This window comes from Microcaecilia unicolor, chromosome 1, assembly GCF_901765095.1.
Source record: "Microcaecilia unicolor chromosome 1, aMicUni1.1, whole genome shotgun sequence".
In the NCBI taxonomy this organism is placed as follows: Eukaryota; Metazoa; Chordata; class Amphibia; order Gymnophiona; family Siphonopidae; genus Microcaecilia; species Microcaecilia unicolor.
Genome location: NC_044031.1, coordinates 579,624,303 through 579,642,589, shown reverse-complemented (window position 1 = coordinate 579,642,589; position 18,287 = coordinate 579,624,303). Strand labels below are relative to the sequence as shown.

The 18,287-nt window shown below is 43.1% G+C and overlaps 1 protein-coding gene across 2 annotated transcripts in view; it reads right to left on the bottom strand.

Moving 5' to 3' along the window:
* The window catches only part of TBC1D31 (TBC1 domain family member 31), a 266,141-nt gene that overhangs the window by 149,702 nt on the left and 98,152 nt on the right, over positions 1-18,287 (bottom strand). For both annotated transcript variants that reach the window (XM_030218673.1, XM_030218679.1), the window contains exons 8-9: positions 12,513-12,698; positions 647-726 (exon numbers count right to left, since the gene is read on the bottom strand). In XM_030218673.1, the coding sequence (XP_030074533.1) occupies positions 647-726; positions 12,513-12,698 (266 nt within the window). The remainder of the gene's footprint in view (positions 1-646; positions 727-12,512; positions 12,699-18,287) is intronic.

Below are 18,287 nucleotides of genomic sequence, written 5' to 3'. Positions count from 1 at the left end.
TAATCAGTACCCATTAAAGTCTATTCACTTGGTAACAGTGGAGGACATAGATAAGTACTATATTTTATGTTCATTTTCTCTAACAAAACCATTTTCTTTTCTTATCCCTTTTGATCATCTTTTTTTCTCTCTCAAAAGTGCTTGAAGTTCATTTTAGCTTTTGGGTACTACCATACTGGATGGCAGATTATTCCTTATAGTCCAGTGGAAATGATGAATGTTGCCATGCAGTAGATCTGGATTAGCTTTCCAGATCCAGCACTTGTTCCACATATTGGCCAAGGTGACTATATCAGATTCCCAGCAAGTAACACCTGGCTAGACAACTCAAGGACATGATTAGGTTGGCCAGCAAGGTTAGGGAAGGAACCATGGGGTCCACCTCTGTGTCAGAAGATTGGCTGGGCTGAACAGGAAAAGAAGTACAAGGGGAATCCCTACCTAGTGCAAATGAAGACTTAACACTTTAGCCCAGTTAGATCAGGCCAAAATAGCAAGAGGAACCTGTAAAGCCAATAAAAACTAAATCTGAGTAGGTCTAGTTGCATTCATCGCATGTAAATGTATTATATATTTAGATCTTATAAATTACAGATTTGTATTTCTTTAAAAACAAAACCACAAAACACTACATTCTTATGCATACCTGTATTTTGCAGGATATTCTCCAAACCCCAACAACAAATCTAGCAACCGTTTTTTGTTCAATCCATCTGGTAGCTCATTCTATAAATAAGGGGAAAAATAAAAATGTCTAGGTGTCTAGTCTATACCATATCACATTTATAAAATTGGAATATTTCTTCAGATAACTGTGTATTCTGCAAGAGTTCCTTTTAATAGTGTACATTAAAACAAAGAATGTATATTTTACATTACCAGAATTTTACTTATAGAACTATTTTATTCAGTGCATAATTTTTGGAGAAGAAACATGAGATAGGTGAAGCTATGAAAGAAAACAAAACAAAATTAAGAAAAAATAACTCTAGCAGACTAAGATATCTTTAATGTTTGGAGAGCTTTTACTGACTAATCACACAGCATATCCAGAGCCTTGATCTGAACCTAGATCCTCTACTGTGGGGATATTGCAGAAGTAGAAATTCACATTCCCTAAGGGAGGCAGACAGATAGCTTCTGAAGCAGCAGTTATAGTGTCACTGGGACCTGGATGACACACACACACACAAAAGCAACTGTCCTTGAACACTGCAGCCCAAAGAGGAAGCTTCCTTCCACTCTTCATGCAGGAATTAAAGTAAAGAGGCTATTTGGGATTACTTTCTCCTGGAGTGGTCAGTTGCATTGGCTCCAACTGAACTGTGACCCCAGAAAAAAAAGACTAGATGCTCAGAAGTAGTTGATAAGCCATGAAGTCTCAGATAAGCAGTCTCACTAGGAGATTCTGAAAAGAAAATGGTTGCAGAAAACCACTGGACACAGGCACTAAACCTCAACCAGCTAAAATTATCTGAACTTGTTCTATATTAATAGAACTTCATGTTATTGCAATAGTCTCGGACATGTATACTGCACCATCAGCTTGTTTAACTATATCTATTTATTATGATTTACCACCTTTTTGAAGAAATTCAAAAAAGGTAGTGTACAGCAAGACAGACATAGGCAATAGACAATTACAGCAGTAAAATTACTCAAGCATAACAGATTACAGAACAGCATGTTACTTAAAATGTCAATGTAATGCACATTAAATCATCTTAATGAGCAGCACAGAATATAGAGCTACAACATATAGACAAAGAAGATAGAAAATAAGGGTAACTAACATGCGTGTGTGTGTGTCTGTGTGTGTAAATGTGAGTGCTTGTGGCTAATTCAAATGGCACTAGTGGTTATCTCCAAAGAGCTTAGAATCCGGAGCTTGGAGCTCAGGAAGACTATCCACATGGAACAACATGCATAACTATACACTGTACAAGATTTCAACAACCAGTTGTCATTACTTAGCTACAGTGGGGGAAATAAGTATTTGATCCCTTGCTGATTTTGTAAGTTTGCCCACTGACAAAGACATGAGCAGCCCATAATTGAAGGGTAGGTTATTGGTAACAGTGAGAGATAGCACATCACAAATTAAATCCGGAAAATCACATTGTGGAAAGTATATGAATTTATTTGCATTCTGCAGAGGGAAATAAGTATTTAATCCCTCTGGCAAACAAGACCTAATACTTGGTGGCAAAACCCTTGTTGGCAAGCACAGCGGTCAGACGTCTTCTGTAGTTGATGATGAGGTTTGCACACATGTCAGGAGGAATTTTGTTCCACTCCTCTTTGCAGATCATCTCTAAATCATTAAGAGTTCTGGGCTGTCGCTTGGCAACTCGCAGCTTCAGCTCCCTCCATAAGTTTTCAATGGGATTAAGGTCTGGTGACTGGCTAGGCCACTCCATGACCCTAATGTGCTTCTTCCTGAGCCACTCCTTTGTTGCCTTGGCTGTATGTTTTGGGTCATTGTCGTGCTGGAAGACCCAGCCACGACCCATTTTTAAGGCCCTGGCGGAGGGAAGGAGGTTGTCACTCAGAATTGTACGGTACATGGCCCCATCCATTCTCCCATTGATGCGGTGAAGTAGTCCTGTGCCCTTAGCAGAGAAACACCCCCAAAACATAACATTTCCACCTCCATGCTTGACAGTGGGGACGGTGTTCTTTGGGTCATAGGCAGCATTTCTCTTCCTCCAAACACGGCGAGTTGAGTTCATGCCAAAGAGCTCAATTTTTGTCTCATCTGACCACAGCACCTTCTCCCAATCACTCTCGGCATCATCCAGGTGTTCACTGGCAAACTTCAGACGGGCCGTCACATGTGCCTTCCGGAGCAGGGGGACCTTGCGGGCACTGCAGGATTGCAATCCGTTATGTCGTAATGTGTTACCAATGGTTTTCGTGGTGACAGTGGTCCCAGCTGCCTTGAGATCATTGACAAGTTCCCCCCTTGTAGTTGTAGGCTGATTTCTAACCTTCCTCATGATCAAGGATACCCCACGAGGTGAGATTTTGCGTGGAGCCCCAGATCTTTGTCGATTGACAGTCATTTTGTACTTCTTCCATTTTCTTACTATGGCACCAACAGTTGTCTCCTTCTCGCCCAGCGTCTTACTGATGGTTTTGTAGCCCATTCCAGCCTTGTGCAGGTGTATGATCTTGTCCCTGACATCCTTAGACAGCTCCTTGCTCTTGGCCATTTTGTAGAGGTTAGAGTCTGACTGATTCACTGAGTCTGTGGACAGGTGTCTTTCATACAGGTGACCATTGCCGACAGCTGTCTGTCATGCAGGTAACGAGTTGATTTGGAGCATCTACCTGGTCTGTAGGGGCCAGATCTCTTACTGGTTGGTGGGGGATCAAATACTTATTTCCCTCTGCAGAATGCAAATAAATTCATATACTTTCCACAGTGTGATTTTCCGGATTTAATTTGTGATGTGCTATCTCTCACTGTTACCAATAACCTACCCTTCAATTATGGGCTGCTCATGTCTTTGTCAGTGGGCAAACTTACAAAATCAGCAAGGGATCAAATACTTATTTCCCCCACTGTATATAGTACAGTAGCAAAATCATATGTCATTGCTCATCAATGGTGAAAAGTACAAAAGCATTAATTTTACACTTTGGTTTTATTCCCATTCTGTGCCTATAGAGAAGATACTTGCAGGTCAATTATCAGCTGGTGCAATCACCAGCTTAAGTTAAACTCCAGCTACAGCACTTAACTTAATCCATATAGACAAATATAATCGTGCTGCACTATCCAGCAGCCTAACCTAAACATATAACTTATTTGGACCACCTGAATATAACCCACTATTCAGATAATTTAATGCCATCTCTCACTACCCTTCTAACCTAGGCCATTTAGTGATTTCAATCACCCAATATCATCTAAATAAAATATACGGATATGGGATATATGAATTGGCCATAAATTCCTTTGAATATCAGGCCTCTAGTTTTTATAAGAAACCCATGCAATATAAAGTAATATTTTCCTTCTACCCCTACTTTTCACCTCCCAACACTCTCTACCAGCATTTAGTTTACAAGAGACTGGAAAATCAGGGATACAAACAGCTCTATTGCATTCTGAAAACGTCTCGCCATAGGACACTTCTAGCAAAGAATCTATGTGTCAAAAAGTAACAAGATATTAATCTTAAGAACAAGCCACATTACTGAAAAAAACCCCATCAAAATCTGGCCAGTACTGAAGATAACTACTGAGAATTGGAAATAGCAAACTGTGGTATCATCAACTTATGGACAAGCTCCTTGTACAGCAATAAGAGAATTTCAAATGCAAAGTGAAGATGACATCCGACTACTTTAGTTCGGGGTGCATGAATTAACAAGAATTAAATGCAGGTCACTTGCATTCAATATTGTATGTACCAAGCTAATGGCATGCACAACTCAGCCACAGTAAAATGTGATGCAAAAGTAAGCATGGTCATCGTAACACAACTGCGATCTGGACATTATTGGGCACAGGGCCTCCTTTCCCCAATGCACAATGGGGACAGAAAAAGTACCCGAATATAATATATGTAAACTGCTTTGGTTATACCCACAGAAACGTGGTATATCAAATCCATGGCACACACTCATGGATCCATGCATGTGCACACGCATCCATGAAACACACATGCATAAACACTGTCAAGGAGACTGGAAAGAATGCCATGAACCATGCTCTGCGTGCTTTCCCTAATTGTTTGCCTGTAGTTTATGTTTATAGCTACTTTGAATTTTACTCAGCTACTGGATATTTAGTGCAGCTTAAACACCGCTCCCCCTCTACAAGCACCACTCTTCAAAAACAAAACAAAACAAAAAAAGGGGTGGAAGCAGGAGCACTTTTGAACATAGAGAGGAATTCTCTCTCAAAAAAATTAAAATAATGCATGGCAAAATAATAACAGAAAGCGAAAGCTACATACCTGTAGAAGGTATTCTCCGAGGACAGCAGGCTGATTGTTCTCACTGATGGGTGACGTCCAGTGGCAGCCCAGAACCAGAAAATCTTCCCTAGCAACAAACGTTTGCTAGTCTTGCGCTCCCGAGCGAACCGCACATGTGCGGCCGTCTTCCCGCCCAATCGCGAGCGTGCTCGTCAGTCCAGTACATAGCTATGGTAAGGGAAGACACAATTCCGAAGGGAAGATGGGCGGGATTGTGAGAACAAGCAGCCTGCTGTCCTCGGAGAATACCTTCTACAGGTATGTAGCTTTCGCTTTCTCAGAGGACAAGCAGGCTGCTTGTTCTCACTGATGGGGTATCCCTAGACCCCAGGCTCACTCAAAACAACAAACATGGTCAATTGGGCCTCGCAACGGCGAGGACATAACTGAGATTGACCTAACATATTAACAACTAACAGAGAGTGCAGCCTGGAACAGAATAAAAACGGGCCTAGGGGGGAGGAGTTGGATTCTAAACTCCAAACAGGTTCTGTAACACCAACTGGCCAAACCGACTGTCGCATCGGGTATCCTGCTGAAGGCAGTAATAAGATGTGAATGTGTGGACAGAAGACAACGTCGCAGCCTTGCAGATCTCTTCAATAGTGGCTGACTTCAAGTGGGCCACTGACGCAGCCATGGCTCTAACATTGTGAGCCGTGACATGTCCCTCAAGAGTCAACCCAGCCTGGGCGTAAGTGAAGGAAATGCAATCTGCTAGCTAATTAGATATGGTGCGTTTCCCTACAGCCACACCCCTCTTGTTGGGATCAAAAGAAACAAACAATTGGGCGGACTGTCTGTGGGGGCATGTCCGCTCCAAATAGAAGGCCAATGCTCTTTTGCAGTCCAATGTGTGCAGCTGACGCTCAGCAGGGTGGGTATGAGGCTTGGGAAAGGATGTTGGCAAGACAATTGACTGGTTCAGATGGAACTCCGACACCACCTTTGGCAAGAACTTAGGGTGAGTGCGGAGGACTACTTTATTATGATGAAATTTGGTGTAAGGAGCATGAGCTACTAGGGCTTGAAGCTCACTGACTCTGCGTGCTGAAGTTACTGCCAACAAGAAAATGACCTTCCAGGTCAAGTACTTCAGATGGCAGGAATCTAGTGGCTCAAAAGGAGGTTTCATCAGCTGGGTGAGAATGACATTGAGATCCCATGACACAGTAGGAGGTTTGATGGGGGGCTTTGCCAAAAGCAAACCTCTCATGAAGCGAACAACTAATAATAATAATGATAACTAAAGGTTGTCCAGAAATCGGCTTACCCTCTACACGGTAATGATAAGCACTGATAGCACTAAGATGAACCCTTACAGAGTTGGCTTAAGACCAGACTCGGATAAATGTAGAAGGTATTCAAGCAGGGTCTGTGTAGCACAAGAGCGAGGATCTAAGGCCTTGCTGTCACACCAAACGGTAAACCTCCTCCATAGAAAGAAATAACTCTTCTTAGTGGAATCTTTCCTGGAAGCAAGCAAGACTCCGAGAGACCCAAGGAGGCAAAGTCTACGCTCTCAACATCCAAGCCGTGAGAGCCAGGGACTGGAGGTTGGGATGCAGAAGCACCCCCTCGTTCTGAGTGTTGGAAAATCTCCACGGTTCTTCAGAGGACAACTCCAGAAGAAGAGGGAACCAGATCTGACGGGGCCAGAAAGGAGCAATCAGAATCATGGTTCCGCGGTCTTGCTTGAGTTTCAGCAAAGTCTTCCCCACCAAAGGTATGGGAGGATACGCGTACAGAAGGCCCTCCCCCCAATGTAGGCATCCGATGCTAGTCTGAGGTGCCTGAAGTCTGGAACAGAATTGAGGGACCTTGTGATTGATCTGAGTGGCAAAAAGATCGATCAAGGGGGTGCCCCACGCTTGAAAGATCTTGCGTACGACTCTCGAGAGACCACTCGTGAGGTTGCATTATCCTGCTCAACCTGTCGGCCAGACTGTTGTTTACGCCTGCCAAATAGGTGGCTTGAAGAAACATGCCGTTCCGGCGAGCCCAAAGCCACATTCTGATGGCCTCCTGACACAGGGGGCGAGATCCGGTGCCCCCCTGCTTGTTGATATAATACATGGCAACCTGATTGTCTGTCTGAATTTGAATAATTTGATTGGACAACCGATTCTTGAAAGCTTTTAGAGCATTCCAGACCGCTCGTAACTCCAGGATGTTGATCTGCAAACCGGTTTCCTGGGAGGACCAACTCCCTTGAGTGTGAAGCCCATCGACATGAGCTCCTCAACCCAGGAGAGATGCATCCGTCGTCAGCACTTTTTGTGGCTGAGAAATTTGGAATGGACGTCCCAGGGTCAAATTGGATCGAACTGTCCACCAATGCAGGGATTTGAGAAAATCTGTGGACAGTAGGATAACATCTTCTAGATCCCCTGTGGCCTGAAACCACTGGGAAGCTAGGGTCCATTGAGCCGATCTCATGTGAAGACGGGCCGTGGTGTCGTCGAGAGGAAGACTCCCGCGCCGGAGGCGATGAAGCTCCCTCCATCGATGACGGCGGGGAATCAGCCTGGATGGCACTCGTCCCCGGCACCGCAAGTGGTACCGGAGTCGGAGACCGCACCATGGGCGATGAGTCAACCGCCGCCTCCCTCGACGTCACCGGCGGCACTGGCGGTACCGGAGATGAGCGTAACAGGTCCCCCAGAATCTCTGGAAGAACGGCTCGGAGGCTCTCGTTAAGAGTGGCTGTAGAGAAAGGCAAGAGTGCCGGTACAGGAGAAGATGTAAGAACCTGCCTGGAGAGCGGAGGCAGTACTGGGCTGTCTGGAGATGAGCGCACCGACACCTCCTGAATCGAGGGTGAGCAGTCCCTCCGGCATCGGCGCTTCTTGGGTGCCGAGTCTTTCGGCGCCCCGGAGCTCTCGGTACCGTCTCGGGACGGTGACCGATGCTTCTTAGCCTTCGCTCGAAGCTCGGTACGAAGACGAGGACGTCAAATCCAAATGACTCCTCGGGGCCGGGTCCGAAGAAGGTCGGTCCCGGTGGGCCTGTACAGCAGGAGTCCTCGAGGTAGGCGGAGACCCACTCGATGGCTCACTGCTACCAGCATGGGGTCTCTGGACAGCCATTACCTGCGGCTCCGGAGCACGATGCACCCTCCCGATGCCGACATCGATACCTGCGATGACCTCGGTACCGCTGGCTCCGTCGACGTCGAAAAACTGGACCGGGCTCCAAACAAGACGTTCCACTGAGCCAAACGCACCGCCTGAGTCCGCTTCTTCAATTGGAGACACTGAAGACAGGCGTCAGGTCGATGACTCTCACCTAGGCACTGAAGACATGAAGCGTGCCTGTCAGTAAGGGAGATGGTCCGGCGGCACCGCATGCACCTTTTGAAGCTGCTGGTAGGCTTCGAGGCCATGGGCAGAAAAATCGCGCCGGCGAGGTCGAACGCGATGGTGCCTGAAAAAAAGACACCAAAAGGAAAAAGGGAACCACCCGGGCGGCCCAAAATGGCCGCACGAAACAACCGAAAGGAAACTTAAGGGGAAAACTAAGAAAACTAAAGGACTTTTCTTTTTTTTTTTAAACAGAGAAAAAGAAAAGAGACAGACTCAAAGGAAAAAATTTGTCGAAAACGGGCGAAGAAACAAGAAAAAAGCGCAAGAGTTCAATCCTGGGCATAGTAGCAGCAAAGCAGCGTTCCCGAACCGTGGAAAAAAGAAGACTGACGAGCACGCTCGCGATCGGGCGGGAAGACAGTTGCGCATGCGCGGTTCGCTCAGGAGCGCGAGACTAGCAAACTTTTGTGGCTAGGGAAGATTTTCCGGTCCTGGGCTGCCGCTGGATGTCACCCATCAGTGAGAACAAGCAGCCTGCTTGTCCTCGGAGAATAGTATTTTCAGTATTCTGAAAATATATGCAGGTACTTTAAACATTTGGCTCTCAGTTAGTTGTAGCTTTCCAGTCCAGCATCTTCCTGTTGGCCACGTGAACTGTGATGTTCAGCAGCACTGTAACAGAATGCCTGAGGTTACTGGCAAACATAAAATAATTTACCTATCAATGTTTTGGTGATACATATCCCTGTGTACTGTGCAAAATATAAAAAAAGACAACAGACAAATTTCAAAAACTGATATATTCTAATCACTACATTACAAATTAAATACCAATAAAACAAAAAAAGGAAGACAAGATGATACCATTTATTGGACTAAATACATTTTTCAATTAGCTTTCAATGGCCAAAACCTCCTTCCTCAAGTCAGGACAGTATACTGCTGTTATGGTATTCTGTTCTGTCCTGTCCTGAGGAAGGAGGTTTTGGTATCTGAAAGTCAGTCAAAAATGTATTAAAATTAATCCATTGGAGTATCATATTATATCTATTTTCTATTTATATTTAATAACAGAGCTACCACAATATTATCCTAAACTAAAAATAAATTCTCTTTTCTACCTTTGTTGACTGGACATTTACTTTTTTCTAATTGTGTTGGTCCAAGTCTCTGGTTTCTGCTATCCTTGTCTTAACTCTCTTGCCAGGATTTCCTATCCATTTGTCATTTTTCTCTCGCTTCATTTTCCTTTCAGCTTTCTTCAATTTATTTTTCTGCCTCTCTGTACAGAGTTTATTCTTACTACCCAGTCTTCAATTTCTCTCTTTTGACTATATCTAACTATAGCTTTCTATCTCTTCCTCCCTTCCATCCAGCATTTGCTCCCTTCTCTCTGCCCTCTTCCATCCAGAATCTGATCTCTCACCCCCTCCATCTAGTAACTGCCCTCTCTCTCCTTTCATCAGTATCCCTCCTCTCTCTATCTCTTCAACACCCTCACCACTGTTGCTACTTCTCCAGATCAGCAGTTAACAGAGGCAAAACAAGATAACACAATGTCAGGGACGCACTCTTCATATGCATAGCTGCCCTGGAATAGGAAGGTGCCATCAGAGGAGTGGAATCAGCAGCAGTGTGTATGCAGAGTACAGCCCCGCAATGGCTTTACCTTGTTTTGCCACTACTGGGCTAGAGAAGCAGCAGCGGCAAAGTTAGTGGGTAAGGCGTCCTGGTGAGCCTGCAGTGTGGCATTCCAGAACTGCTGTGTGGTACTTAAAAAAAAAAAAAAAAAAGATGAGAAGCCAGCAGCTTAGAGGGAACATTGCTTTCAACACATCCAAATAGGTCATAGTTTGAACTGCATATGCTATGGAGTCCTATGAAGCAGCATAGTTCAAACTAGTGCTGTCCAATTCAGTTAAAAAAATTTCGATAGAATTCGATTCATTCAAAAAAACCTGGTTTTTCATTCGATTCAATTTGACTTGATTGAAATAGTGAGGCCCACAAGATATTACAACAACACACAAGGTTAAAAAAGCAAAAAAACAAACAGGCAGCAGCAATCGAACAAAGGCAAACTTTAGTGCAAGCACGCCACACAGTGTTACATTATGTGAAAAATGAAGTTTGATCAGGTCCTACATCTTCCAGTTTTTATTAAGAAAAATCATTTTGTCCACTTTGGCTGGCTTCAGACAACTGCGTCTTGCAGCTATAATTTGTCCAGCAGCAGAAAAAATTCTTTCTGAGGGTACAGAGGTGGCTGGCATACACAGAAACATTTGTACAAGCCAGTTCAGTAGTGGCAATTTCAGTTGACTTTGCTGCCAGAAACAAAAAACATCACCACCAGTTTCCAAAGGATCTTTGTGTTTATAAGAAGCAAGTTCTGCACCGATTCTGATTCAAATATCAATGTTATAGTCTGATTGTGATGAAGTCTGGCTTTCTTAGCTGAAACATTTGTATATTCCACATTGTGTGTTCCAAACTCTGGAACAGCTGGTAATGTCTGAGTGATCTCCATGGCTGTGCTGCAGCTGACTGGCAATGGTACATCAGTGGTTTGCATTTTTAAGACCTCTTGAGTTGCAACTGCAATTACATTTGATACTTCACCGTAGGTTGGCTTGAACCTCAGATCCAGGAAGCTGCTTAATCTATATAAATTGTCAAGTAATATATCTTGAAATCTGTGGAGTAAACTTTTCTTCAGCTCTTCTTTCAAGCGAGAGATAACTTTCAGGTTTGCTGATTCTGTATCTTCATCATCGATATCCACTCCCTCGCCTGCCCCGCCTGAATCTTCCCCATATGTTGTATTGACTGAATTAATCAGGTGTTCAAACCAGCGGATGAACAACAGACACAGTAACATACTGTTCTCCAGAAAAGCCTGTAAAACATCAAGTTTTTGGGCACGATCAAAGTCACGTTTGGCAAGTTCACCTTTCTTTGCGATTTTATTGCTACTGCTTAAAGCTAAATCAATGGGTTGCTTCAATTCAACTGCACTTCGCAACATAATGCAAGTACTGTTCCAACGTGGTTTCACATCACCAATCAGTTTCTTCACTGGCATTCCCAGCATTTCTTGAGCAGCTTTCAAGCTTTCTGTAAGTATAGTACTGTGATGGAAAGTGCTGACGATATCACAGAATTTACTGATGACATCAGAGATTGCTGGATGAGACAACAGCCCATCTTCCACACATAACTGCAGAGTATGTCCGAAGTAGCAATGGTGGTACAGATTCCTTTTTGAATCTGCTCACCGCCACATCTTGGCCACACATGGAGCGCTGAGCTTCCCTGCCAGCAGAGTGTGTCTTTTAAGCTCGGGGAATGTGACTATGACTTTGATCTGGCAAAAAAACTCAATGCTTGCAGGATTTTGAAGAAGCAACATTTCAAAATTCTACACACAAAGAGCCACCGTGTCTTAGGAGGGGTACCGCTGGGAAGGTGGAAATGTGATGGCATGGAGGGGTGCGGGACACGCGTCATGCGTGAACAAGACGGAAGCCATAGAGGAAGACAGGAAGGTGGCAGAGGAAGCGGCTAATAGTGAGTTATTAAAAAATCATTTTTTTAAATAAATCAATTTGAATCGGTTCACCAAAAATGAATCGAATCGATTTGAATCGCAAACTGGACAGCAATAGTTCAAACTGTTAAATATTTCAGAAATTGGGAGGACAAACAACCAGCACTTGACAGATCTCCTGCAAGCCTAGTGGTAGGTAGGTAGAAACAAAGTTATGGTAAGTTTAGCTCCTATTACCACAGGTAGGTAAATCATGACCTAGAGACATATGAGCTTATTATCCTTCTATTTATGTATCTAGGTTAAGTGGCAACAATAGATTGTACTGCAGCTGTGTTTATGCTCAAAAATATGTTATTAAACATGAGGGACTTTGTACATAATCTATTTAATACACCTATTGAATATAGTGTAGCTAAATGCACAGGCCCCTCACACAAATCAATCAGCAGTCAAACAAACATGAAGCAGATGCAGGCAATGAAAAACTGGATATAGTACATATTCATCATCACATTATTGTTGTAAAACAAGTCTCTCTACAAAAATAAAAATCTGAGTGTGAGGAGGTTAAGTGATTTGCAGGATGGTGGTGAGCTTGCACAGACTCTTTTCACATCTCTGCTACGGTGATTACATATACACAGTTTAAAAACTTGTTCTTACCTCTTTATCTTCTAAAGCACTATTCAAGACTGGCTTTAGCACTCTGGTTTGAACATTGCTTTCTTTTGATTTCCAAGGTCTCTGTGCCTTTGTAGATGTCATGCTGATCTTTGTTACACCTGACTGATCCACTGAATTTTTGTCTTTAGTGAAATCTTTAATGACTTTAACCAGAGGCAAAGGTGGCTGAAAGAAAAACAGGAAAATATTTGAGCCAAAGAAAAAGCAGTAAATCCCTGTACTTGTCTAGTGTCATTTTCCTTGCATTTACCTGGAAAATAAAATTGTATACGTTAACTTATTTACTTTAGTGCATATCTTTTCATTTTTAGCTCAATAGTAGGTATTCCCCTTCTCCAAAGGGTTACAGTCTAAGTGTACTGGAGACAAGGGAGGGTAAGAGATTAGGCCAAGGTTACAAGGAGAAGAAAAAACAATACATAGAATCAATATCACACAACTGTATACAGATTTATTTGTTGATTCCACTAAACCTCTCCCTGAACCATATTATCCTCCAAGGCTGGAAATCTCATTAAGAAACACTTGCAGATGACATGACACAGCTGTTTCAAACCACAGAGGGCTCTTCTTTGTGCAGTTCCTCTGTACGAACCTTACTCATCAAATAACAAATCATCCACTTCCCCCTCTTTTACTCACTCTTTGCTGTGAAACACAGGGCCAAGTGGTGAAGGGTGCGACTAGTCACATAGCGACACAGAAACCACTTCTGGTCTAGAGGACCTCTTGTTTACTTCAGATTTCCCGGCACTACTCTTTCTCTCAATTAAGTAAGGATTTTAGCAAGGAAAAGTACACAAGTGTTGCCCAGAATCCTGTTTCCAACAGTGGCCAATTCAGGTCACAAATACCTGGCAAGATCCCAAAACAGTACAATACATTTTATGCTGCTTATCCTAGAACTAGAAATAAGCAGTAGATTTTCCCCAAGTCCACCTTAATAATGGCTTACGGACTTTTCTTTTAGGAAGCTATACAAACCTTTTTTAAACCCCACTAAGCTAACTGCTTTTACTACATTCTCTGGCAAGGAATTCCAGAGTTTAATTACACGTTGGGTGAAAAAAATATTTTCTCTGATTCGTTTTAAATTTACTACTTTGCAGCTTCATTTCATGCCCCCTATTCCTAGTATTTTTGGAAAGAGTAAGCATGCGATTCACGTCCACCCGTTCAACTCCACTCATTATTTTATAGATCTCTATTATATCTCCCCTCAGACGTCTTTTCTCCAAGTTGAAGAGCCCTAGCTACTTTAGTCTTTCCTCATACGGAAGTTGTCCCATCCCCTTTATCAATTTCATCGCCCTTCTCTGTACCCTGTTCTATCTCCACTATATCTTATTGAGATGCGGTGACTAGAATTGAACACAGTATTTGAGGTGCAGTCGCACCATGGAGTGATACAAAGGCATTATACCGTCCTCATTTTTGTTTTCCATTCCTTTCCTAATAATACCTAAGATTCTATTTGCTTTCTTAGCCGCCGCAGCATACAGAGAAGAGGGTTTCAATATATCCAGTTCCCCCCGCGTCGGCGGGTGTGGTTTCCCACCCACTGCCCCAGCGGTAGTGCGCTGGAATATTTCCCCTCCCCTGCTTCGGCGGTGGTGAGCTGGGCAGAGTGTCCCTTTGTGGGTGTAATTCTCTTTTGATATCGACATACTGAGGAGTTTCCGGCAGCACATGACCACATACAGGGAGGCAAAAGATTGCTCTCTATCTCCACCTGCTGGTAGATGCACTTAGGGAGTAGAAATCCACGGGAGACGTATGTGTTAGGCGGGGAGAGTCTGATAGGTACGGATGGGGAGAGGGATCTTGGGGTGATAGTATCTGAGGATTTGAAGGCGACGAAACAGTGTGATAAGGCGGTGGCCCTAGCTAGAAGGTTGTTAGGCTGTATAGAGAGAGGTGTGACCAGCAGAAGAAAGGGGGTGTTGATGCCCCTGTATAAGTCATTGGTGAGGCCCCACCTGGAGTATTGTGTTCAGTTCTGGAGGCCATATCTTGTTAAGGATGTAAAAAGAATTGAAGCGGTGCAAAGAAAAGCTACGAGAATGGTAAGGGATTTGCGTTACAAGATGTATGAGGAGAGACTTGCGGACCTGAACATGTATACTCTGGAGGAAAGGAGAAACAGGGATGATATGATACAGACGTTCAAATATTTGAAAGGTATTAATCTGCAAACTAACCTTTTCCAGAGATGCGAAGGCAGTAGAACGAGAGGACATGAAATGAGATTGAAGGGGGGCAGACTCAAGAAAAATGTCAGGAAGTATTTTTTTCACGGAGAGAGTAGTGGATGCTTGGAATGCCCTCCCACGGGAGGTGGTGGAAATGAAAACGGTAACGGAATTCAAACATGCGTGGGATAAACATAAAGGAATCCTGCTCATAAGGAATGGATCCTAAAAAGCTTAGACGAGATTGGGTGGCAAAGCCGGTGGCGGGAGACGGAGTTGGTGCTGGGCAGACTTATACGGTCTGTGCCAGAGCCGGAGCTGGGAGGCGGGACTGGTGGTTTGGAGGCGGGGATAGTGCTGGGCAGACTTATACGGTCTGTGCCAGAACCGGTGGTGGGAGGTGGGGATAGTGCTGGGCAGACTTATACGGTCTGTGCCCTGAAAAGGACAGGTACAAATCAAGGTAAGGTATACACAAAAAGTAGCACATGTGAGTTTATCTTGTTGGGCAGACTGGATGGACTGTGCAGGTCTTTTCTTCCGTCATCTACTATGTTACTATATCATCAACAATGACACCTAGTTCCCTTTCCTGGATGGTGACTCCTAATGTGGAACCTTGCATCACGTAACCATATTTCAGGTTTCTCTATCCCACATGCATCACTTTGCACCTACTCACATTAAACGCCACCTGCCATTTGTATACCCAGTTGCCCAGTCTCGTAAGGTCCTCTTGTAATTTTTCACAATCCTCTTGCGATTTAAGAACTTTGAATAACTTTGTGTTGTCAGCAAATTTAATTACCTCACTGGTTACTCCCATCTGTAGATGATTTAGAAATATGTTAAAAAGTAGTGGTCCCAGCACAGACCCCTGGGGAACCCCAGTATCTACCCTTCTCCATTAACAATACTGATCATTTAACCCTACTCTCTGTTCTCTATCTTTTAACCAGCTTTTAATCCACAATAGAACACTATCTCCTATCCTATGACTCTCTAATTTCCTCTGAAGTCTTTCATGAGGTACTTTGTTAAATCCAGACACACAATATCGACTGGCTCACCTTAGCTCATTTGAGCAGGGACCGTCCTTCTTTGTTTATTTTGTACAGCGCTGCGTAACCCTAGTAGCGCTCTAGAAATGTTAAGTAGTAGTAGTAGTAATCCACGTTTGTTCACCCCTTCAAACAAATGTAGTAGATTGGTGAGGCAAGATTTCCCTTCACTAAATCCATGTTGGCTTTGTCTCATTAATCCATGCTCTTGAATATGCTCTATAATTTTGTTCTTTATAACAGTCTCTACTATTTTGCCCGGCACTGATGTCAGGCTCACCGGTCTATAATTTCCTAATCACCTCTGGAAACTTTTTTTAAAAATCAGCGTTACATTGGCCACCCTCTAATTTTCTGGTTCCATGCTTGATTCTAAAGATAAATTACAAATTACTAACAATAGTTCTGAAAATTCATTTTTCAGTTCTATCAGTACTCTGGGATGAATACCATCCGGTTCAGGGAATTTGCTACTCTTAATTTGTCAAATTGCCCCATTACATCTTCTGGGTTTATAGAGATTTAGTCAGTTCCTCTTACTCAAAAGCTTTGAATACTATTTCTGGCACCAGTATCTCTCAAAAATAATCTTCGGTGAAGACCGAAGCAAAGAATTCATTTAATCTCTCCAATACGGCTTTGTTTTCCGAGTGCCCCTTTTACCCCTCGGTCATCTAGCGGTGCAAGCAATTCTTTTGCCGGCTTCTTGTTTTTCATATACCTAAAAAAGGTTTTACTACGTATTTTTGCCTCCAATTCAATCTTTGCTTCAAAGCCTCTCTTTGAAAATAATAAGAAACAGCATAAGGAATGTCAAGTCAAATGCAAAGTGCTGATAAAGAAGGCAGTCAGATCCTTCTTCCATTTTCTGAAGGATTTTCTTTTAGCTCTAATAGCTTCCTTCACATCACTTTATTTATTTATTTATTTATTTATTATTTATTCATTTATTCAAAAAAAAATTTACAAGAAACCTCTTGGTCAGAAAGTCTCTACAAACATAATAAAATTTAACAAGGAAAATAAATCAATAAAAGTAAAATAATTCACTTTTAAAGAATAGAGACTCAAGTCCATAATACTAGAAATCCAATATGTAGGAAATCAACTGGAGAAATAAACAAAGGAAATAAACATCAGATATCACACATTCATTAAGTGGAGATGCCTCATTCTTTTCGCTTTTCCTTATTTACCGAGGCTATGAGTGCAGACACATGAGCTGGTTCCATAAATACATATTTCTTCCCCCCAAGTCTTATTATACACTTGCAGGGGGTATCTTAAAAAAAAGGTACCCCCCAAGTGCAAAACTTCCGGCTTGAGGAGTAGGAATTGTTTCCTCTGCCATCTAGTCTCCTTAGAGACATCAGGAAACAAAAGGATTTTAAAGCCTAAAAAAGACTTTTGTTTATTACGAAAGAAGAGGCGGAAGATCCAGTTCTTATCTGGTAGTAATGCTACGGCGCTACCAAAGTAGCTGCCGTTGCAAGTTCAGAGTCAGTAGTTTCAAGCAAAAGAGAAATGTCTGTCGGCTTTTCAATTGATTGGTTCAATTCTTTCCCAGGAGCATAATAAGCCAAGGTAAAAGGTGGGATACTTTGTTCAGGTATATTCAAAATTTCACGCATGTAGCGCTTTAACATTTCAAGAGGAGCTACTTTATGTATTCTAGGAAAGTTAACAAATCTCGAATTATGGATTTTAGTATAATTATCAAACATTTCAGATCTCGTCCTGAGATTGGTCAAATCTTTTATCATCATTGATTGAGTTGTTTCAAAGTTCAAAACTTTTTGATCAAGTTTCTCCTCCAATTTTCCAATCTTTTCGTCTAGAACTTTAAGCTCCTCTCCTTTTTTTTGTACATCAGTTTCCAAAGATTTTATTTTAGGTAACATCTCATTGCTTTGTTTCAGAAAAAGCTGTCCCAAATTAGATACCAAGTCCCATAACGTTTCTAAAGTTACTTCTTTTGGTTTTTCTACTAACAGTTTAGGTAATTCTAACCTTATGGTAGCCTGTTCAGGAGTCACACTCTTTTCCTCGGTTCCTCTCCCCGCACTCCGTGGCGTCTCCGTGGGCAAATTGCCCTCCATTCCTTGCTCCGCTGTTATCTGAGCTTCCTCTCGATGCTCTTCTGGGCCCTCTGTACCTTCCGGGGTAGACCCTATCGATCCAAGGAGGAAGGAGCTCGCGCCAATCGGCTGGGGAGGTGGTGAGCGCATGGCGGGGCTTAGTGTGACATCAAGGCCAACGGAATCCGAGTTCTCCAAATCATCGGGGTTCCTAGCTGGCAGCATTCCGCTGTCCAAAGCAGCTCCCGACAGTCTCACAAACCTATCCATAGGTCCCGACAATGAGGGAGGCAACGGGGAAGCTCTAGCCGTCACTCTACCTCGGCGTTTCGGCATTTTTTCTCAACGGTAAGAGTGAGACTCGCTGCGTCTTAATGAAGTGCGTCCATCTTGGATTTCTCCCTTCACATCACTTTTTAACCA